Raw genomic sequence first — 24,342 nt, 5'->3', positions numbered from 1 at the left:
GCTTGAACTCTGTCGTCTCTTTGTGTCTCCATTTCTAAAATGCTGGGCTGTAATGAGACGATTCCCCTGGGAATTCCATTAGTCTTTAACAAACAGGTCGCAGAGCAGTGCAAAAGCTGAAGTTCTTGGTACAGAAGCAAACAGAAAGAGGTTTAGATTTCTTAAAAGACTGGATGGATTGGGAGCGGTGAATAGCCCTATGAGCACAGAGATGTGTTGGGAGAAGTGGAGTAACTAGAGTAAGGCAGCTCGCCATGCGCCACACCCCGAGGGCTGTCTGCCCAGGTATCTCCATGCTGCTCCATGACATAGCTCATTTCTGGAGCTTAGTCCACTGCTCCCATCTCAGTGGAGCTCAGGCACAGTCCTCTTCTGCCCCAAAGCTTCCATGCCCCAGGGCAGGGCTTCAGAAACTTGCTTAGCCTTAAGACTCACCTGAGAACTTAGGAGTTCCAGGTACCCACTGTGGACCTCTGCAATGTGAATTTTCAGTGGGTGGGCCTAGGAATCCATCTTTAATAAGCATGATGATTATTAAGGGAATTCTGATTCTTAGGATAAAGCCCTCTTTCCTTTGCTGGAGCCCAAGCTCCAGTTTCCCTACCCTCTGTAGGATCCCTCAGCTCCAGCTCACTGGGTCTGCTTGTTCCCTACATATTTCTGTGCCATAGACTGAGCCACTTGATTCACTTCATCAAGCTTGGTACTGCCTATGTGAAAATTCCTATGCTGGACACTGGGAGACAGAAACATGAATCACGTCGCACCTTCTGAACTGAGCTCTTAATCAGGCGAGGAAATGGATGTGCAAACACACCAGAATAAGGGCCAGAGTGCTCCATGGACGTCACGGCAACTGCAGGCCCCCCTTTCCTGAAGGACCCCACCCACTGCTCCAACCTATCAAAATAAAATCGAGGCTCACTGCTCAGCTCTTGAAACCCTCAGAGGTTTCCATTCCTGGTGACCATGGGAATCAAATCCCTGCAATACTTCAAAATACACTGATGACTGAGCCCCACCCAAACCAATGGGACCAGACTCTCTGGGTGTAAACCTGTTGGGAGGACCACGAAGAAAACTGCATTTCCTTCATGTAACTCAACTGGGCTCTGCATGGATGGAGCTCCTGCACGTTCTCAGAGCGCTGGCTTCTGGGTCCCACTTGCCTCCTTCCTGCTCTGCCCATCCCTCTCCTGCTCTCTCTCCCCCCTTCTCCTGGGAGAGCCCCTTCCTGCCCTTGCTCCTTTGCTTCCTGTCTTTCTGTATAAATGCAATAGCCTTTTATGAGTCACTGTGGCAATCACATAGGGACAACATTTTGGGGCCTCTAGACCAAAGCTTTCAAAATTAGAATCCAATATTGCACATGGTGGGGTTTATGAAACGACTTCAAGAGTGTAATTATCTTCTGAGACCTCACACACAGCAGCCTGAGTCTCCAGGAAAGCAGGATTACACTCCCAGAAAAATGAAATCATGCAGATGAGTGTTTATGAGGTGTTTTCAATGTGCCTCGCTCGGAAACACCAGGCAGCCCCCTGGCTGAGTGGCCGGGATGGAGAGATCCTGACGCATTGCCGCTCCTTGGGCACCTTTCAATCCGTTAAGTCATCTCATCTTCCCAGCACTGCCTGGTTCTTAATAAACAGAGCTTTTAAAATGGCACCATCCTTGCGCTTCCCAGACTCATTGTTATGTATCTTTAAGAATTCCAGGCATAAGACTTATAAAAGGCCATGTCTGTGCTTCTGCGGCAGGTGGAAGTCTCTCCACTCACATGGGGGTTCCTGATTTAGTGTATGACTAAATGGTAGAAGCAATAACACCACGCTAAAAATACAAGCCTTCATGGGGCTGGGAGAGGGTAATTAATTTCACTTAAATATTCCCCGTTCATTTCTCACTTCCCTCATTATTCTGATGGTAATGTGTGATGTAAAGTTTTTTGACAGATGTCCTCAAGGGCAGACACAGCACTATGCTGGCGAGCACCCCGCCATGCCCTCTGAGACGCACTTCCAGAAAACAGTTCCTCAGCAGGAGGGCAGCGCAGAGCAAGAAGAAACTTTTCTTAAATAAAAGCCCGTATGGATGAGTGTGTGTGTGTGTGTGTGTGTGTGTGTGCGTGTGCATAGAATTCTTTATCCATCCTTCCTTCTCAAACAGAACACCAAAATGTAGAAATCAAAAGAAGAATTTTCAAAACTTGCACTCTGACTAAAATAACAATAAAACCTATGCTTTTTACATACTAAATAAGGTGCTTCTGTTTTGCCTTTACTTTTTCTCTTTAATCTCAGGCATTATCTAATGTGACTGGAAAAGGGTGTAAAAACAAAGTGCCTTCACAAGTCAGTAAGAGAAGTTACTCAGTCAACATCTGAACAATAGGAATGTGCAAAAATTAGCAAAGATTAAACTGAATGACTTTAAAGTTACAGTTGGCTACAATAAGACTTTATCAGTGATGTAACTGCTGGTTTAAAGGTAATAATAAAAAGCTAATCAGATGTGGAATAGTTATGAACCCCTCAATAATGTATTTTAAATTATGTCATCTTAAAGGAGGCAACAGCAGGCTCCCTTCCCTGCTCCGTTATCCCAGTTAGAATCAATAGAATGCAACTGATTTGCAAACACTTGACAGTTGCCTTTATTCTTGCTCCTCAATGAAGGCAGGTCCATGATGTGCATTTCATGCCTATGACTCCTGTTTGGAGAGTTTTAGAAGTCCACTGGAAAGAGAGACTTGTCGTGGGCCTGTGTATACATAACACAAAGTCTCCACCTCTATCAAGAGAAAGCGGATTCATTTGCTATTTCTCGTAAATGTATGAGGCAGCATGGCTCTGCTTTCTGTGGGGGGCAGCTACAGGGCTAGGAAGGAGGGTGATGTCTCTGGGGGTATATCAGGCCTCCTGGGGCTGGTGTCCTTACCTGAGCGGTTGTTGGGAGACACGCGCACAGGGGAGATGGAGGGCGTGCGGGAAGAGGAGTAGGGCCTTTGCCGATCCCTCTCGATGGTGGAAGATGAGGCTACAAAGTGATATTGTGACCATCCATCCTGCAACAAACAGCATGCTCCTATTAAGTGGGGGAGGCAAAGTGATTCTTCACCTCCTGACATTTCCACGTTCCAAGCACTTGAATTTGCAAAACATTTCTACCACCTGTCAAAAGAGACCGTGGAGCTCTGCTCCATCAGCAGGTTAACCAAGACGAATGTGGATTGAGACCCACCTTCCTGCTCCCTGCAGACAGCCTGACACAGGGAGGGCCTGCTTTTAGGGCTTGCTTTCCTGCCTGAATGTTGAATAAATGGTCCTTTTGCAAACCTGCTTTGGCCAGAAGCTTTTATTTAAATGAATATATGATGATCAGGATGTTAGATGACCCTGAAACTATCTATTCTTTACCCATTTGGTTCCAGCTCTCTCTAGCCCTCTTTTCAACTGCCTCAAGGTCTTCCAAACTGTTTTTTTCCCAGGAGCAACCTGTTAGCCATCAGAATTGAGCAGCACCCCCCACTTTGTCTCCCTTATATTATTTCACACCCCCTTCTCTGCCACAAAAGCCCATCCCTGCCTGCTCAATGCCTTCAGCAAGGTCACTGAGGATTCATGCCTCCACTGGTATGATTTTGGGTTCACCCCAGAAATCATATTTTTCAATTTACAATATACTAAAAAATGCATCCTATCAATTATTCCTCTGTTAAGCCTTCTAATATATAGTTAATATTTGAAAACCACATATACTATTTTTCATTGTAAAAGTGATATAAATACATTATGGACCATCTTGTGAATTTAGAAGGCATAAAGAAAAAAATAGCAATAATTTCACTCCCCCACCCCCTCCAGAGAATGCCTGTTAACATGTCACAGTATTTCTTTCCAGTCTTTTTTCTTTATTTAATTCAATTTATTTGTCTCAGAGTAATATGTCAAATAGTACTGACATTGCAGCAAAGAAAAGCAGACCCCTGCCTGGACCTCAGTTACTGCTTCACGGAGGCAACCATTTTCAAGTCTTCTAGCTTTTTCTTTCTCTGATAGTATTTAGGCTTTGAAGAGACCTGATGTTCGATAGAGCATCATTGCACACATAAATAGATGAATGTTAATGAAGAACAAATCCACGTGCATTTCAATATTTGTGTCTTTGTTTATCTAGTTCTCATTCTGTTTGGTAGGATAAAGCCACGATTAGATACACTGTTCTAAAAGCTACTGCTTAGCACTTCTTGAGTACTTACTACAAGATTCTCTCAACAATTCCACGGCTGGATCCTACTGTTATGCCCATTTTACAGAGAAGGAACCTGAGCCTCAGAGAGTTACTGGGCCACCCAAAGTCAAATAGCAAGCAAGCAAAGAAACACACTAGTAGTAAAATGGGGCACACTGGCAAGTTCTTGAGGGGAAACAAAAAGCAAAGTTAGGGAACCACAGGAAGTGGGTGGGGGGAGCTGGTGTTGCTGGTTTATGGGGTGTGGGCGGGCAAGTGCTCTGGGAACAGTTAACAATGCAGGGACCTGGAGGATAACAAGGAGCCGGACTTGAAGACACAGGTCGGGGTTTCCGGCCAAGGGAAGAGAAGATGCGAAGATGGGTGGTCCCTGTGCCTGAGGAGAACTGGGCAGGGGGGCCCAGGAAGAATCCTCCTGAGAGTCTAGGACAGTTTGGGGAGAGCAGCATAGAAGCAGAGAGACCACTCCAGAAGTTATTCCACCGTAGAGGGGCAGAGGTGACCCTGGTTCGGATGGGGACTGGTGGTGAGCAAAGGGCGGGGCTAGTGGTGAGCAAGGGGTGGATCTGGCGTCTGTCCTGGAGGGTTTGCTGCTGACTTGGCTATTGGGTGTGGGAGAATAATCAAGCTTTGCCCCTATGCTTCTGGTGTGAACCACAGGGAATGGAGGTGTCATTTATGGAGACAGGGAACACTGGGAGAGAAGTGGCCTTAAGCTGGCGGGATCAATACTACCGTTTGGACAGGTTGGGTTGCAGATGCCTGTTGGACATGAAAAGAAAGAGGGAATAAAGCAGGATCTGCAAGTCAGGATTTCAGGAGCGATGTCAGGGCTGGAGATACAATTCTGGAGTTCAGCATCAGATAGGATTTATGGCAAAGAAACTGGACAGAAGCCATGCATGTGATGCAAGTAAAGGAAAGCAGAAGACACAGGGCTGAGCCCTGGACACGCCAGTACAGAGGGTGAAGACTGAGAGCAGACTGAGGCTCGGAGTGAGCTGGAGGAGCACCAGGGGGGTGTGAGGCCAGGCAGGATGAGGGGACAGGATGCAGAAAGCAGGAGGGGACCAGCTAGATGAGGAGGACCAAGAACTAACCATTGTCCTCGGGAAGGCGGGAGGCATCAGGACTGGGACAAAAGTACATTGTTTGGGCAGGTGGTAAATGTCTAATTCAGGTGGGCTCAAAAGATGATGAGAATCGTTGGGAAGGAAATGGTAAATTCAGACAGCCTTGGGAAAGTGTTACAGGGGAGCAGAGAAATGGGTCTTGAGGAGACTGAGTGGCCAAGAGATGTGTCACTGTGTCACCTGGAAGAGAGTGAGCATTTAGTACGCTGCTGGGATGATTGGGCGTAGAGGGAGGAGCTGGTGGCAGGAGAGGAATGGAGAAACTGCAGGAGGAAAGTTCTTTAGAAGGGAGGGGTGGGAGGACTCGGGGAACAGCGGGCTCACCGGCCAGGGGACAGGAGGGAGCACAGTGGCGGCCGAGGCGGACGCCATGAGGAGACGGTGGGGCTGTGGCATGTTCTCAGGGTGTGGCAGGCGGTGAGGTATCCGCGGACAGTGAGAAAGGGCTGGGGTGCAGAGAAGAGCAGCGCTGACAGTGAGCGAAGGGAGGAGAGAGGGAAGAAGAGCGGGGGAAGAGGAGAAGGGGTAAAATGGTCGAGGTAAGTGGGCAGCAGGCTGATGACGGCCGGGAGGCCAGCAGGCTGGGAGGACAGGTGCTGAGGAGCGACAGGCAGCTTATGGCAAGAACTCAGATGGCTGCATGCTTTTCTCCAGCCACATTCAGCTGCCCTGGGAAAGTGCGGGAGTAGATGGAATGGATGGGGTTGGTCAGGAGAGTAACTTGGAAGGAGACAGGGATAAAGAGCACAGAGGCCACGTCATGGAAGCACCTGGGATCTGAGCAGGGAAAGAGGAAAGTCAAGCTGTTGGGGAGACTGTGGAGAATGGAAACTAGTCAGTGGATTGGAGATGCTAAAAGGGTCACAGACTGTTGGAGGGGGGTACTTCACAGATGCCAGGGGGGTTCTTGAGGGAGGGGAGGAGAAAAGTTTCTGGAAAAAGCAGTAAGGTGCAAGACTACCTACCCCAACTCCAAGCCTAGTGGCGTGGGGGAGGGGAAGGGGAAAGGAACTGGGCACCGCTTGAGAGGGCTGCAGGGGGTGGGTACGGGCAGCAGGAACTTGGGGACAGTCCAGTGTCCCAGCAGGAATGTTGAGAAACAGAGGAGGCAGTATGCATGCAGGGGGTTGCTGGTAGAGCCCATGGACGGGGACAGTGGGAAAGGAATGGGGGCGGGTAGGGGAAAGGTGGACTATCAGGGCAGGTGGCTGGCCAGTCAGCCAGAAACAACGGGTGACCCTGAAGTCTCGAGCAATTGGTGGTGACTCAGGTAATGGGGCACAGAGGGCATATGGCGCAATCGTCCTTGGGGAAAAGTGTGTGTGTGTGTCGCGGTGAGGGGCAGGAGTCGGGGCAGGGAGAGGCAATGTCTGCACACTTTCCTTAAATCCTCCTGAGGGGGTGGCCAGGGTAGGGGAGCAGTCTTACAAAGGCACGTTCAGGATGGAAAGTATTTCAAAAGTGTATGCACCCTTTACTCACACATGGGAACAATGTAAAAAATTGTTTAAAAAGGACATTCCTTTCTTTTGAAAGGAATGCTTTGATGACAGCAAAAATCCTTAAAATCCAGCAAAGAGAGGCAGATCATTTTGTTTGTCTCTTGCAATTTAGAAGATATACTCTGGGATTTTGAGTGGTGGCTCAGGAAATTGCTTTCATTAAAAACCTTGGCTTCTTTGGTCTTGAACAAATAATACTCTAATAATAAATAATAATATTCATTAAAGGTAAGCAAGGTATTTCACAATAAGAATATTGGCTAATATTTGGTATGTTCTAAGACCTAAGAGGATACTACACATAAATGTGGCTCAATTCTACATTTGGTTTTACCTAGCCAGACGGCAATGGGTTACTCAGCATTTCCCTCCCACACAAGTGACTGGACACATGTTTGCGCAGCATTTCAGGCTTCATGATGCTTAGAGTACACTGGGACCATGTAAGTACTTACATCTCTGGAAATGTCCAGGAAGTGGATGTAATAATAAAACTGTTTCCAAAGGAAGGAATTATTATAAGGCTGCACCAAAAAAAAAAGGCTTTCAAATTCTTCATGAGACCCAGTTCTGAGAATGAGAGAGCACAACAGACATGTGACCTTGCAGGTAATTTGTCTGTGGCTGATGGGTTTAACAGGTACACAAGGATGCCACCCTAGTCCCACTCTTCACATATGGCCAGTGACGGTGCACATGTGTGCATGGTGATGGCAGCTTGGGAGCCCCTGCAGGAGCCGGTGGAGGTGACCTGGTTCCCACTCCATCTCTGTCCTCCCTCTCGTTCACTGATGCAGAGTGAAAGGTGTGGTGACTGAAGCATAGAATGCCAACACTGCTGCTTTCAACAGTGCCTAGATGGCACCTCAGCTTTAATCCTGATGAGACACACTTCCAAACTTCATGGGAAACAGCAACCTTGGGGTGCCGGCAGTCAGGGTACAGCTCAGACAACACTCATCTGGTTATGCCGAGCAATTAATTTCCTCGAGGACAAATCTCATGTCCCTCCACATTGTTTACTGTATGACGTTTTTAGTCATTCAACTGAAAAAAAATATTTTGTTTTCCAAGGAAGAAGGGAAATGAAGATGTATTTTCTTTGGGGAAGTTACTGCTAAGCTATCATTCCTTCTATCACCTAGTGTGTACATGCTCGTTACGCATCAGCTTGCCACCAATTTATTATTCATTTACTTCATACTGTCACTCAGAAAAGCTTGAAAGTACTTACATAAACACATACAACTTGGGCATGCAACTATTAAATCATTATTTGCCTCTTCCATCACTATTTTTTTCTTCTGAAAATTTTAACTCACTGAAGACTAGAAACTTACCCCTGAATTCTCTTCTTTTGGGTACTTAACCATGATTCCCCCTCCCATTATTTCTCTGGCTTCTAGGGGTCAGATAAGAAAGGTCAGGGGCAAAAACAGAATGAAGATGAGCCACAGTAAGTAGGGAAGAGCCGCTAATCCCTAATACAGACAATAAGGAATTCTTTCCATGTCTGTCGTTCACCTCCAGCAGAACGACAGAGACGTTGCGCCCTTCAGCTCAAGACCCAGCCAAGCTGTCAAAAAATGTGATAGGACATCTGTGCCTCAAATTGGCTTTTATTTTTAACACATTAATCTTAACACTGGAGGCTGTTAAATTGTTCCAAGTATATAGAGATAGAAATCCAAAAAAGGAGTTCAAAGTCATTGAACTTTAAATTGCCACTAGGAATAAACTGATTTTCTTTATCTTATCCTTTACTGTCCTTCTAGTTCCAGCTTCTGTGTGGAAGTTCCTGGTACATTTCCTTATGAAATTATATTATTCCCCAAAGCCACCATCACCTGCATTCATACTTTCAACAGTCCAGAGTGCACGAGAACCAACGAAACGTTATTCACAGCCTTGCAGCCACTGGTCTTCATGGTGCATCTGCAAGGTGGTCACTCTAGTTCCCAAATATCTTCCCCTTAAGTATTTTGAGGTTCCTGAACTTATGACAATCTCTACTTTAAAAATGACCATCTTGTAAACATCTCCAAGAAGTCTGTGTTACTGGAGAGACCGCTACTAACGGAGATGAGATGAAGGTACCCGGTAGCTTGCAGACTGGTCTACACGAGGTTTATACAACACACACTTGCCCCATAGCTTCTTCTGGAGATTGTGCAGGACATGCAATTCTGATCAGCACAGGAATTTGTTCAGTTTGTGTGTAAAGGGTGAGCATGAGCTGGTTGTCAAGGTTCCAGCTGCTTTCCCATTCCTCTCTCTGTCAACAGAGGGGTGGGATCAGAAAGCTCTTAGGAGCCACCCCAACTCTCCCAGTGTACGGTAGTATTGCAATTATCAGTAAGCACGGTCTCAGTTTCTTTTCCATAAGTTAGGGGCAAAATGGGTCAATCAGTTTGGGAATTTTTAAAAACAGTAATGCCTGGGCTCAGGCCCTGAAATTCTGTTTGAATTGCTTGGAGTAGGGACTGGCATTGGTGTTTTTCAAAAGCCCACAGATGATGCTAATGAAAAGCATGATGTGGACCAGTGCCTTGGAGTTTCTATCATAGCTGGTGCTGACTACCAGGGGTAGGGAATAATTTTAGCACTGAATCCTAGGAGCCCTTAAGCCTCTGACTCCACCGGGAATGTCAGGTAAGGCCTTTCTGAGGTTGGCTTTTACAGGAACAAAAGTGTCAGAGCACAGAGTGCCACACACATGCTGAACCCCATTTATACCTGATGACCAGCATTCACTGGCTGTGGGATTCAGTAGATCTGTGCCTTTGACCAGGCAGTTCCAGCACCCGCCACAGCACCTTCCCTCTTGCCGCCCATCAAATCTTACTCATTCTGCCCAGTTCTGTGTTGGGCAAATAGGAGGCAGGCAGTACATGTTCATTAAATCACTACTGCTAAATGCATCATGCCTCTGAGGTTTGGGGGAGCTTTGAGTATGCTCCTCTACTTTTATTTTTCCTTGCTACAAACAAAATGCTTTGACAACATACCACAGACTGTGACAAATTCTGTCTGTGCCCCTGGCTGTGAGGCAGGGGTGGGCCTTGTTTATTTCTGAAGTCCTGGATTCTAGCCTAGTACCTGTGACACTGAGGCACCTAATAAATGGCAGTTAGATTTGATGATTTAGGGTGACTGCATTAGTTACTGTAAAATGAATGATATCTAATGTTACAAGCTAGCCTCTTAGTTATGACTGTATTGTTCTATAACAAATGGAGATTATCAGAACCTTATGATTGCCTTTTAGCTTAGAGCAACCTCATCAGTATCCTTTTCTGCTGTTGGTATATCTGCCTTTTATGACATACTTACCACCAGGTGGAAGGTAGTGTTAGTTGAGGTACAACTGTACCTAAAAAAAAAGGCCTATGGCTTGCCTATTTTAAATGGCAATTTTCTTGCCTGCTGATGTTTCGATGTGAGAGATATGAAATTGCCTCCTCTTTAACCAGTCTAGTTATAATTTGGAAGCATCACTGTGCTTTCCACATCTGGCCGTGGCCTGGGGCTGGCTCCGTTTGGTGCTCTCCGAGCACGTACTCGGTCCACCCCCACCTTCGTGTCTGCTGCTCCCGATGTCCCACAGCTCAGAGAACACCAGCAGCCACCTTCACCAAATGCACCCAGTGCCCTACACACAAATCCATAGGTGAGTCAGGAAAAAAGGCAGGGAGTGAGTGCACCACATCCCTCATTAGATGGGCTCCAGTTTCTTTCAGGGTTGGTTACAGGAGACTCCTACCCGTTGCTGGAATATGCCCACTAGACGGAAAGGGCTGGCTTCCGAAAGGGTCTCCTGTGGAAACAAGATTGGGCAGGGCCACTGATGACTGGGTCAGTGTTCCAGAAAGGTACAGGTGGCAAGGCATGCCAACAGGGGGTGTGGAGGGCATCCTGGTGCCATGCGGTGAAAAGGAACTGTGTGGGAGTGTCCTCGGACTTCCGCCTCCTGTGACCACCACAGAGCAGCCTGTCACTGCCAGCTGAGCAGTGAGGGAACCCCTGGCCCCCCAGAGCTGAATCAGAGAGGGACAGAGGAAGAGGACAGGGATTCGGGAGACAGGCTGCTCGCTCTATATAATCAAGAGCTTAGAGAGAAGGTGGAGAGGAAGAGTAAACATCTCAGGGGCTGTTTAGAGGATCTGGCGATGAAGGAAGGAGAAAAGGGGTGAAATACCAAATCCTCATTAAAGTGCTTCGGGAGATGAGTTTAGCTGTGAGCAGAATTTTACGTCCCTGGCGTTGTGATCTCTGACCTCTGACCCTTTAGAGATGAGACAGCATGAGGGATTCCCACAGCTACGATGGGAAGCTGCACAGCGTTGTTCCCATGCACAGTTCTACTTCCATAGTGGGTTTGAAGGTTTTATCTTCTGTACTTAGAATTTAGATTTAACAAAGCTTTTCTAATGATAGGCGGCACCTCTGACTTGGACAAAATCTTCAAGAAATAATTAATCTTGAAATTGGAGAATAGTTGTTATTTCCACTGAAGGTATCAGGTGGAAATAGATACCAGACACTGTGGGCCAGTATATGGTTAATGGCATTTGTCCTCCCTTTGGAAAACTGCTCTGGAACTTCTTAATCTGATACGATGATGATGTTAGTTGGTCTCTAAACAAGGATTTCTCAGTAGGCCCACAGAGACTATTTCAACAAATCCAAGTTTTTTGTGTTAGTTGTCCTTGAAGGCTCTCAGCCCATAAAGCTTGTCAATTCTAATTTGCTTTGAGTGACTTGAGCTATAAAGGAAGTGTGGTGAAAAGCCTCTGGGCTTTTAGCAATGCACCTCCCTTCACTCATTCAAACTAGAACACTTACAGCTTATTACTTGCATTTACTAACAGGACTTCTTCATCAGGAACCTATTTTTCAAATGATAGTCACAACATGAGTTGTGGCTATCTTAGGAAAAAAGTAACCTGCTAAGACATTACGGCTCACTTGCAAAAAACTTGATTGCCCAAATTTGTGTCAGTGTTCCCACCATTCTTAAGTGGAATAAACCTATTAATGTAATCACCTGAAGCAGAGAAAGAAAAGATCCCACATGAGTGGTAGTTATACATATATCCTCCTTATTTCAATTAAAAGGAAATTAATATTTCCTACATAGGAAAGATGGAAGAGAATATTCATAGTCTGTGAGATGGAAGACCAGGCCATAATTTGCATGTCAATGAAACCTCAGCTTCTCTTTGCTATAATAAAACAAGCTTCCATCTCTTTTTAAGGTAAACTGTTTGCTAAAGATTCATTAAAACTAATTCCATCAACAATTCCGAAAGCTATTAGAGTTAAATATTTAAACTAAATTTTAAGGGCCAAAAGGGAGTATTTGCAGTTTAATACAGAAATAAATACCACCTTACATACCAGTTGCTTTCATTAGTTTGTTTCAGCTCTGGTGCTTCTAATGAAATTTAATTAAACCGATTTAGATACTTAGCGGTACAGTATATATAAGGATAAGAATGTTCCCCTGCTATCCGAAAGTTTGCTTTACACCATTTGCTGAAATGAAAGACTTACGTGAGTACATGTTCTCACAAGCCAAAAGAAATCCGAAGAGGACTTTTGCTTTTACAAAATGACAATTACTTCTTCATTTTATGCCATTTTGGTTTTGAAAGGCTTCATAGGTATACTCTACTTTCAGATAGCGGGGAAACTTACACCATCTCTTAAAGTAAATACAAAGTAAATCCAGTTCAGGGATTCGATTTACTGCCATTGACCTAATTCTAAAGAACCAATATCAATGAGATGAACTGACAAGCTGGAAAGAAATTTACGTAACTGGGTGGAAGAAAGTATACCATTGTTAGCTCCCAGTAGTTAAGTGGTACCCACGGAAACTACAAAAAACTGCTTGGGAAATTGAAATAAGACCAGCTCAGTCCTCTTGTTTCCCTGGCATCACTTTTGGGGCCTTGAAACAAAGATCTGATGTGGATGATCTTTAATGATGCCCTTTGTCTTCCAATTTGTGTTGCAAAGTTAAATTCTGGGTGAAACTGAACAAGGTCCAGTCTTTAGGTTGACAAATCCAAAACTTTGGCTTCTAGTATGGAAGTCATTCTGACATTTGAAAAGTCAGGTATTTTACATCTGTACTCATCAGTTGTCAATAATTCAAAGCTTACCCTCGGTCCCAACCTTGAGGTTTCCACATTCCACCCTACTTGAGAGTGCTGCAGACCATGGAAACAGAAGCAAAGTGCTTGTGCCCTCTGGGTGCTGCTAATGTTCTTCATGTTGCTCAGGCTACACAAAAGGAGTCTGAAAACTTCTTCTTTCCATGTTGAACTGGTCTCTCCATGTAGGACTAAGGATTCATGGATTTGGGACAGTTTTCATAATTGAAGTCATTTAGAAATTACTGGAGGAGCATTTTCATTTAAGTGAAAGCACTGGGGGACTCTCAAGAATGTGGATTTTACAAAAACTGGCTACAGAAAGGAGGTTTGGTGGTGAATATAACATGAACATTGTAGATGTAAGTGTCTTGGAGTTGTGGGAAATGGAAGTTCCTATGGCCAGGATCCTCACCCGACCTGAAACTACTTGATGATGTAACTGGCCTGCTGCTCGGCTAATACTCCCACCCCTGAAGGCAGTGAGCTATTATTGACTGAGTCACTATATAAAGAGCTCTGCCCAGTGCTCTCTGCTTACAGACCTGCAGACTGCTGGGTGCAGACATGATTCTGGTGCTCGGCCTGCTGCTGGGAGAATAAAGCCAGGTATGAATGCTTTTGCCCCAAGAACATTCCATTGTCATCTCTTGGTCTCACCAAATCCATAGTGAACTTGCCCGGGACTGAAACACTCAGGTAAGACAGTAGTCTTTTCTTTCACTTTTCCACTTTGTAATAGAAACTGTTTTGCAGTTAGGCCCATTTCTCAGCTCCCTTGCAGGGACATCTGTCCATGTGACTAAGATTTAGAGTATTTACAAAGGCATGTCCCCCTCTGTAGGAAAGGTATGCCCTCCCCTGCCCTTTTCCCTTCCATCTGCCTGGAATGTGGACAGTTTGAGGGCCAATGTGGAGAGTGCAGGTTGAAGGCAACACTCTAGAGACAGTAAGCATTGAATTGGAAGGATCCAAAATCCCTAATCTAGGAGTCATAAGACAAAACAGTATTAACACAACAGTATGATCCCTCTCCGGAGTCTATAAGAGTAGGCTGAGAACTCACCAGAGGGAGGAAGAGGCTGGTGGCGAGGGCTTCCTTGGAGGTGGTCACTGGACTGGGCATTCCCCGTCCTCCCCCTCCTGGGCCTGGAGAGCGGACAACTTACTCAGCTTGACCAGGGGCTCCCTGGAGTGCGGGGGTTACAGAGACTGGTGTCATTGGTGACATGAGCAGGACGATACATATCAGTGTCAGAGGTGGGCTGACCTTGGTGCTCAAGAAGCTTAAATTCAGGCCTGTCCCTGGCACGGGCCCCTACCAGGGCCTGTACGGAACAGTATGTTCACAGAGTGTACTCTTCTTCTTAAACAAGACTTCCAAAACTACCCAAGTCACAGGGGCCCAAAAACAATATCCATCCTGGTCTGCGTGCAGTGGAGGAGCAGAAGGCGGAGGAAGAGGGAGGGTTTGGAGCAGCCAGCCAGAGGAAGCACGTCCTCAACCAGGGGATGGCTCCTCTGAGCAGGCCACAGCACTGCCCTGCGAGAGAAGGAGCTGGCTCGTCCCCTTCCCTGCCGGAGACTGGTGGGTGAGCAGGGAGCCTGGAGATAAGGGAAGGGACAGCTTATGTGAGGGGAAGGGGGTGGAGGTGGGAACGGAGAAGAAGCTGACCACACTGACCACACGTTTTGCCCAAGCAAATTAATGCTCTTACAGGTGTTGATGCCATCCTGCCTACTGGGATCCACAGAAAAGGGGAGGGGAGTTTGAGTGAAATTGACCAAAGCAAAGGATGCAGATGTACATTAAACCTAGTGAGTTTTCCAGTTCCTGATTCGATCCTTTTTCCCTGCCCTTTGCGCCTGGGTATTTTTGCCGGCTTTGACCGAACATGTCACAGGGCAGCTGTGTGAAGGAGTGGAGACACTGAGGAAACATTTTGTTTGGGCACCACTCCCCAGGGCTCCCCTGACTGGGGGATCCATCCCAACAACAGCTTTAACTTACTCACTTCTTGTTTAGCGACTGCCACGTGCATCGATTTCCACTTTTGTACAATTGATTTTTGTTTCTGTTTCCATTTGTGCCTCTGTGTTTGGACAGCTATCATATGATGAGTGTCTGAGAATTGTCTCAGAGAGGTCAGGGGACAGCAGGAAGGAAGACCTTATTTGTCGATACAAACATCAACGAGCAAACACCCAGATTTATGGAGGAAGCAGAATCGGAGCTGAGTTTAACTCAGCCTTTTTGTTTTCTACCCCATCTTGACATCAAGTGACTTAGAAAATAAAGAACTTGAGGAGTTGCAATTGTTAAGTCTTGAGGATACAGGCTAGGCTTGCTTTAGAATCTGGCCAAAAATCCTTCAATCCTTCCAGGTGAAGTAGAAATAAAAATAAATTCCTGGTGAGCAATTTCCTTGATAAAATGACAGCTCTACATTCCGTCATTTAATTTATGTCCAATGAGGACTTACTGCTTTCCCATCACCATCTTAGATACTTGTAGAGTAAAAATCTATGAATTCTCAAAATGGCAACATGCTAAAGCACATATTAAAGTATTTCTTGCCCTTCTTACCACAAAGCTTAAAGATCACATTTTTGAATTTTGACCACATTTTAAAATATCTTCTTGACAACATTTCAAAATATCTTTGCAGTTCTCATTGGAATCCAGTATTGACTTTGAACACCCAGCAGAGGCCGGGGAGGATGGATGGTAAGCATAGCTGTCCAGTACACAGGGGTCAGGCCTACTGGCTCAGCCATGGACAGCGGTCACTCCCCCTGGAGAGGTTACAGACATTAGGAGGACTGTGTCCACTCTCATCCCTTAGGGTTTGGACCTTTGAAGAAATCTACAGGCAGGCAGCCCTTACCTATCCATAATTACTTATTGATTTCTTGTTTGAGTGCAATGGGGGCAGGAGTCAATGAAATGACTACAACAGCAGTAAGAAAAGGGAGCTCTAGCGTGAGGCAGGCCGTGAAGGGCATGACTGCACTCCTATCAGAGCTCATTATTCACTGGCTGAATGGTACGAGCAACCTGAGAGTTTATCTTCCTGACAATGAAAGGAAGGACACTTAAAGATTAGTTTTATGTTTTGTTTCTCTCAGCCAAATGGCAAGGGTGAATACAATATCTCTATCCACAGAAACATGACCTTGTTCAGTTAAGCACTCTGAGACATCGGCTCATAGTGCAAGATACTGGGTCTCATGTAGGGGGTGGCAGGGTGAGGGGCGGGCGCTATAGGACCACAGCTGTATAAACGGAGGAGATGCAGTCAGTGAGGGAGAATTAGTCTGGTGTGTATCCCTGACAGCTGTCAGTGAGTTTGTTCCTTGCATTTATGAACTAAGGATTTTACCTCACTCATGGGGAGGCTGAGTAGATGCTGTTCATTCTGATGCCCTTTGAATTTCTTGGAGCAAAGTAACGAGCCTCAGGAGCTAAGCTAAATGGAAAAATTATCTCTGCCTACTACACGAAAGGGACTGCCCTAGGCCTCTCATGGTAGCTTTATCCGGTCTGTTTTAAGAGCCCAGCATGTTTTCTCAGCGAACAGCCTGTGGCGAGGCCAGGCAGGGAAGAGCAGAACCTCCTGGCGGGCAGTCCTTCGGAGAGGCCAGCCACAGCCCAGGTAGGAATTCATCACCAGAGAGTGAAACAAACATGCAGGCATTCTAGTGCAACTCCCTAAGGAGAGGTTATTTTGCTCTGACGTGACAGCAAACATGACCTCATTTGCATTTTAATAGTTAAACATTAACATAGTACTATGTAAATATAATTGAAGGAAGATTTTGATCCAAAGCCTAAAAAATATGTGCTAAATCTTGTGTGTTATCACTTGTTCTGAGTCTAAGTGATAAGCAAGTTACAATTTAAGCGATCGCCATGTAAATAACACCTGAAAGCAAAATGGACCATGTACGTTTTAAAACCAAATATTGTTACTGAATTTGTGTTCAGGAAGCCCCACAAAATTGCTCTTGGACTAGCGCCTGATGAAGACCAATGAAACAATGATCTGTGCTGGCTAGAAATGAGATAAACTTCAATTGTCCATGTCATTAAGCTGAGGGTTGCGCGGGAAGCCTTCACAGACACTGGTGGCCAAGGGGGGTATTTAGAAGTCTGGGGAACACAGTCATCAAAGCAGTTCAAGTAAATTAGGAACTGCAATCTAAAAGAAGTTAAACCATTTACTTTTACCAAAGATAGAGATTTATTTCACTTATTTCATTTACTTCTCACACATAGTAACTGCAGCCTCTTTCAGGCAGCATTCGTTCATATCACATGTAATATGCACTTAAGGTAGCTCTTAATTGACAATTTTGCTCACTAGAAGTTGATATTAATTGTCCTAGAGTTGGAGACAAGTTTCATTGCAATTCCATTAAGAAAGGACTGGTAATACAGGTTCAGAATACAAATGCTCCCACAATTAATCTTTGAGCCAAGGGAGAAAATCATTTTTGCAAAAGTACAAATAAATCTTATCTAGATTTAAATATTATAGCATCTATGCCACAACATCTCAGCTGTAGGTTCAAGCTATTCATGATGCTTAAAAGTCATTCTTTAAAGGGTTGAAGGTGTAGTTTCTTACTCATTTAAAACTAATCTGCTCTACAATTATTTCAGATCAATAAGCAGTGACCTTAACTCAGGCATGTGGTCAATAAGCCATGGCCTTAATTCAGACCTGTGGAAGATATCAGGAAGATTTTCAGGGGAGGTGATACAACAATGTGGGGAAAAATGCAGACGATTTAGAGGGGCAGGTAAGGTGGCGGGTGGGGCGGTGGGGGAGTATAGGCAGTGGAAAGGCTTCAGAGTCAGGCCAGGGAGGGGACAGTGACCTGGGGACTGGACTTATGTACAAATGGTGGCCAAATGCAGGCAGGGAGCAGGGATGAGCTGGGCAGCCAGGCTGAGGCTGGTCCCAGAAGGCCTCATGGTCTGTGCTGAGATGTTTGGACTCTGGGCAATGGAAGCCACTGAAAGCTGTGCCTCCAGGAGTAATTTAGTTGGACTTGCTTCTCAGAAAGTTCGCCCTGGTTGCCCTTTGGAAGATGGATGCGAGAGGAGGAAGCCTGAAGGTGGGTAGCCCAGTTAGGAGGCTGGAAATGGTCCAGAGGTTAGAAAACAGCTGTGGCATGCCCCTAGAAAGAAGCGGATGGAGGCTGAAGTCCAGGGCTTTCTGGTGGGTTGGATGCAGATGTGTGAGGGCGAGGAAAGAACCAGGGAAGGATCCTGGGTACTGGCTTGGGTTAGAGTGGGGAGCTGTGCTAGTCACTGGTCAGAGGAGCTGAATCCAGGGGAAGGAGGCCTGTTTGGGATCTGATTGCATTTGAGAAGCTGAGGCCACGAGGGCAGGTTACCAAGCACATGGCTAGATACATAGAGGCTCGAGAAACACGTAGGGAGACTTCTGCATGTGGCTGTAACTGAACCCAGGGGAAGAGATATGGACACCCAGGAAGAGCCGAGTGTGAGAGATGAGCAAGACGGAAGCACAGAGCCCTGCAGACATCAATGTTTGAGGAACAACCAGCAAGCCAAGCCCGTAAAGATGGAGAAGCAGCAGTCAGAGAGTCTGAGATGACTCAGGGCCCGGGGATGTCACGGGGGTCAGGAGAAGACTGTATGAGTGACGCTATGTTTCTACAATATTTTCAAACAAGAAACATATAGTATCATGCAGGGCTTCTTTCTGGGGAAACACACATGCCATTTACTAAGCCGGGGCTTGAACTCATGTCTTCTCATTTTAATCCTAGATTTTTCAGTGATCCTCAATCTAGCATTAGTCGGCAGCACACTCGACCTGCCACCACACACAAATTCAGCACTAAAATGGAATAAAAGCATTTGAACCTCTTCTAAAACTATGGCAGTTTTCATGGTTGTTAATGGCCTTCCTATAAAACCTTGTGTAATTTTCTTTATCTAAACTTCTAAACTGTGAGAAGGGGACACTGGAGAGACATCGAGGGACAGGGAGGAGATGGGGTAGGCAAACCAAGGGGAAAGAGAGCTGCAGAAATGTAGGTAGGAGTGACTAATGGTGATAATGACAATAAAATGAAATCCTTGGATGCAAACACCCAGCTGCCTGTGGACAGGATGGAAAAGAGCATCTGTCAGCCAAATAGCATGAAAAAATGTTTTAGAATTAACAGCAGCAGCTCCCATTGGTATATGACTCTGCAGTTTACAAAGCTCTTTGATGATTACTGTCCCACTGGGGACAATCAGCAGTCTCTCCAGGCAGGTGTTATGGCATTTACTCCACGGATGAGGAGGCCAAGGGATGTGGATGGAACTGATGGAGAGATGCCCACAGTCTGGAAAGGATGTGAAGGTTCTTTGACGCGAGGGGTGAGGAAAGGTACAGATTCTGATACACAAGGCAGAAGAAAGGCATCGTGGGGACCCAGGCCTCCCAGGCTGCCTAGAGGGGACACTCTACCAGGTATGAAAACTGCCACAGACCATTTTAAGAAGTTACTTTCCTGTGTTGGAGACTCTGTGTTGGATTGGCTGCTCACCAGGGTCAGATACAACTGGATAAAAAAAAAACCCTGTGCATCGGGGGGCAATGACGGTGAGACCTGGGGAGTCAGAGGTCTACTCCCCGCCCCTCAACAGGAGCGGCCTCAGGGGTGCCCAGAGAGTCAGTTCTTGCCCACGGTCATGCTGCGGGTAAGTGGCAGGCTGTGTGCTCTCAGTCTGGGGCTGTTTGATTCAAAGTCCTGTGCTCTTTGTCCTTCACCAGATGTACGAGATGCCTCTCAGCACTAATTAACGCTCAAGCTTTATTAGAAGTTGAACACCCAGCACTCTCTTTCTTTTGCTTCAGATAAGCTTGGGCAAAGGTGTTCATTCTGGGATTCATTCTGGGATGCTGCATTACAGAAGGGACGCTGACTAACGTGCATGCATGCGGGGAGAAGGGACATCAATGGCGAGGGGTGTGGAATCACTGACATGTTGGACCTGAGCATGTCTGGCCCGAGAAGGGGTCCTCATGGGGACAACCTGGCTAGCTTCAAAATCAGGAAGGCTATCATTGAAAAGAGAAATGTGACCTTTCAGAATGGCTGGAAGGCATCTGCTGGAAGGCAGCTGTTGCAGATAGAGATCTTTACCCAGTGTAAGTAAGAAGTGCTGAATAACCACAGCCACCTTAAAGTGGAGTAATATGTCTCATTGGGTAGTGATTAAAGTTGATATTAAAGTTGTTTGACAAAAGGAAATGACTGTTGGAGCCAATACTTCCCTTTTTAGTAAAATAGCAACATTCCTCCTGCCACGGTTTTAGCAGGGATCACAGCGGCCCACTTCTCCCATCCTCCCTCGCAGCAGGGTGTGGCCGTGACCGAGTTCTTGGTCCTGGGATGTGACAGGGGTTGGGCACCTTCTGCATCACTTGCTTAAAGGGACATCACTTGCCTTTGCTTCCCCCATCTCTCTTCCTGTGGGCTGCATGAAAGTGGGGCAAGCTAGGGACCTCTGTCCACCTAGTGCAAGGCAAAGCAACCAGACAGGTCCTAGGAGCACCCGTTGGCCCCAGGCCACCTGCCTACCCAGGTACGGTTCCAGGAGAGGGAAAGGGGTACCTGATTAGTTCAAGCTTCTGTACTGCTGAGTCTCTGTTAGAACAGCTTAGCCTGCATCCCAACCCTTATAACTAGTTCTTGGAGGTGTTTTACAGGTTATGAAGGTAGCATATGAAGGTCTGTAAGCAATGATTTCTGTAATCTTATAATTCTCCCCCTAAATTTGTCTCCTTTCTTCTAAAACCAACAGTCCCAGCTATCCCTACCATAACCAAACAAGCAGCCCATTGTGTCAGTGACCTCATTTTCTTCAAGTACCAAGGTTCAAAAAAGTCAAGTATTTTTTATCTGTTTCTCTTTTATCCCCATACCAAGCCTGTTCCTAAGGCTCATTTTTTCCTTTAGAAAACATCCCCTGTCAACATACAGGTGATAAATACATTTTAAAGTTCTATTTGTGGTAATTTAAAGTTAAGCATTTTTTCAAAAGTAGTGAATTATTGAGCCTGTGCAGTAACATTCTTCTGAAATTGTTTTCCCTTAGGGGAGAAAACTGGAAGTCTAGACCTCACTGAAGTTGAAGGTCCAGCTAACACAAATGTGTTTCAGCTCAAAAACATCAGAAATACAACATATTTACTTTTGTATTGCCAATACATCCACATCCAGTCAGAAGAATATTCTGATACATTAAATGTGTTTCTCTAAGTAAAATAGAGTGGTGAGCTAATGAAATGAGAACCCGGCCTCTGTGCCTGGGTCCTAGGAGGAAATAAGTCAGTGACAGATGGGCCTTGAATTCTGTCCCATCCATGTACCTCTTTCATTTCAGTTTCTATCTCTTCACTCATGTGTTCCTTCTTATGCAGAATGCCCTGGCCTCCTACTTCCTAATTTATGCAAACCCCATAAATTTAACAAGACTTTACTCTATAACTTTTCTACCCTTAATTCACCCTGTAAATCTGTGCTACATAATTCTGAAACTAATGAAGTTAACAATTACTGTTCTGTATTTCATGTTTACCCAGAGTCCTACATCCCAGGTCTTATGTTTCCTCTGAAACTCTTCCTTTTCCTAAGCCCATAATAGGTGTTTAATAAATAGATGTGAAGCATGGATAATTAAAAGATATGGATCAGACATTTTTTTACAATGATAAGTAAATTGTCAACAAGGAACAAAATAGAAATCTATTTCCCCGCTGATAAAAAATAATACATAAGGCTGAATGAATAAAAAATAATACATAAGGTATTATTTGGTATTTCCACAAAAGGACTTTTCAAAAAAGAAGAGTTCTGGGAATTTTGAGCTTTGCTATTATCAGTACTTATGATATGGAGCACAAAGGTCCTCATTTCATTTCACAACTGCATAATTTGGAGATTATTAAGAACAGGTCTTTCTCACTATTTTTTAATCATGGGTCAACTAAAACATCACCACAGGTCAGCCAAAAACATCCCCTTCAGTGTCTCCAGCTCATCCTTCTTGAATTTCCTCACATGAAACACATTTTAGGCCATCTTTAGCTCTTGAGTGTTAGCTCCATTAAATTCCTGTCAACACATTCTTTTACTTCTTGAAACCAGAAAGACAAATACATTTTGAACTCTCTTCTACCAAAATAGAAAAAAACTGAGATGGAAAACTCATACTACTATTCAACAAATAACTTAGAGAGTCTCTAAAAGCAGTTTCCCTTCAATGTACGTAAGTATGAGAAGGTGTCTTTCAGCAAAGAAATGTTCAGGATCCCAGGGAAACTGGAGTTCATTCGAGGCAGTAATATTTCATGGAGCTTCTGGAACCACTGAACGACCAGCAACTTTCTAATTTGTAGAGCATTCTTCATGTCTGGCTGCCTGTTAGGCTGAAGGATCCTACCCTGGGAGAGCATTCATTTGGCTCCTCAAGGAGTCTGGGAAGGAACTAATTAGGGTTGCCATGAAATGAATCTTCAGCAAAACAAAGTGGAAGCTGAAACATTCTACATGAAGGGTTTAACCCAATTGCAAAATACTTAGGAAAGGATAGAATGAATCTAGAATGTTCCTCTAACCCTTTATTTTGCAAGCTCTGTTTCATTTTAAACATACCTCCTCTCAGGGAATCAGAAACTCTAGAAAGGGAAATACACAGGCTAAAGTTTATAAACCTAAAGTGCAATAGGGAAAAGGGAGGCCTTGGGGGGAATCTAGAAATAGACTGTAGCTGAGTAGAACCATTATTAAATATTTACTTTTTCCAATTGGCTTAGGAAAAGACAAATTTTTCCTCTGGCATGATGATGAGCTTGCTCCCTATGATGTGAGCTGCTTGCTGCAGCCCCACCTCCCTACCCCAAGAACTGGCAGGCTGGGGGTGAAGATGGCAATGACTTTCCTTCCTCTCCTCCTTCATGCAGGCAGTCAGGGGCTGCAAGGAGCTGCTGCGGGCTGTTGCTGAGAAGCCCATGCTCTGGCCCCCAGCCTCGCTTATACCTTCTGGATCCCTCCTGAAGTCAATACCCACACTTTTCTCCCTGGATATGGACAATGTTCTCTACCTTTGTTTGTTAACATGTCCCTATCTGGATCACCAGTCATTTAAACTACCCATATTTGCTTGTCTGCTAATAATGTAAACAACTTCTGGGAGATAGTCAAAGAATTCTCCCCTCCTAACCAAACATGAAAAGCTGTGCACCCTTTATTTAGCATCATTTGGAAATGAGGTATAGAATCAAAATTTCTAGATGTGACAGTTTTCTCTTTAGGTTTTATTTTTAAACCATTTTGGGGATGAAGACTCCTTTGACATGGGTGATGTACATGTCCTTCTGCCTCAGGAGGGAGGACTGGACAAATGCCCAGCCTCTGTCTCATGATCTCCAGCCACTGTTAGACATGCCAGAACTTTTACCATGAGCAGGAATTTGGTGAGCCTTGGGGCAAGGCACACAGGTCAAGCTGTGGGGGCTTCTACTTACTGCCCCTGGGCTGCAGTAGTTCTTCACTTTAGGACCTGCTTTTTATGTTTTCTTCTCTCCTCTCCACCACTACCTGTTCATACCTGTGGAGGCTTTCTTTTTAAATCCCTCAGTTCATTAATTTTTATTCTATGGTACAATACAAAGTGCCGGAAGTCTATTTTCTTTTCTCCAAGAATACTCATAAGACAGATCCTATGAGTATGGGTCTATCCAATCCAGAAAGTTCACAGATCTTAGTGTACATTCAGGGGACACTTAGGGACCGTCTTCTTTTGCTTCATCATCCATTCTCTTGTTTCAGTTGTGCTTCCAACACTCAGACTGTTGGACAAGTGCCCTCCATTTCTACAGTGCATCTTGCTATGACTAAATAGTGTGTCCCTGGCTTCAGGGCCTGTGTGTAGCTCACGATCTAAGAACATAAAGTAAACCTTACCTTTTTGTAGAGACTCCTCAGATCTCGGTACTGCCACATGCTGTTGAGGACCTGAGATGCAGCCTTGACCACTTTTGGAGAGTGTCTGATAAAAGACAGAACATGGGTGAGCGGGGGGAGGGGGCTGCGCTTCAGATGGACGCGCCTCATCAGGCCATGGCAAGGACGAACAGCCTCATGCCTTTCTGCCTCTTCTCCTCTCAGCCTCAGGAGCATAGGGATGGTTCTCTCAGTCTCCACCTCATTCTCATCAACACACCGCGAGGGCGAGGGGACAGGAACACATTACAA

At 45.3% G+C, this 24,342-nt stretch overlaps 1 protein-coding gene across 6 annotated transcripts in view; it reads right to left on the bottom strand.

The window, feature by feature from the left end:
• The window catches only part of CTNND2 (catenin delta 2), a 947,950-nt gene that overhangs the window by 21,773 nt on the left and 901,835 nt on the right, over window positions 1-24,342 (bottom strand). For 5 of the 6 annotated variants that reach the window (XM_036896685.2, XM_036896686.2, XM_036896687.2 and 2 more), the window contains 2 exons: window positions 24,052-24,136; window positions 2,941-3,067 (listed from right to left, as the gene is read on the bottom strand). In XM_036896685.2, coding sequence (XP_036752580.2) covers window positions 2,941-3,067; window positions 24,052-24,136 — 212 coding nt within the window. The remainder of the gene's footprint in view (window positions 1-2,940; window positions 3,068-24,051; window positions 24,137-24,342) is intronic. The other variant, XM_036896690.2, reaches the window with a different exon arrangement.

This window comes from Manis pentadactyla, chromosome 2, assembly GCF_030020395.1.
Source record: "Manis pentadactyla isolate mManPen7 chromosome 2, mManPen7.hap1, whole genome shotgun sequence".
NCBI classification, from domain to species: domain Eukaryota; kingdom Metazoa; phylum Chordata; class Mammalia; order Pholidota; family Manidae; genus Manis; species Manis pentadactyla.
Note: the sequence above shows the minus strand (reverse complement) of the source record. Positions and strands in the feature narration are given on the sequence as shown.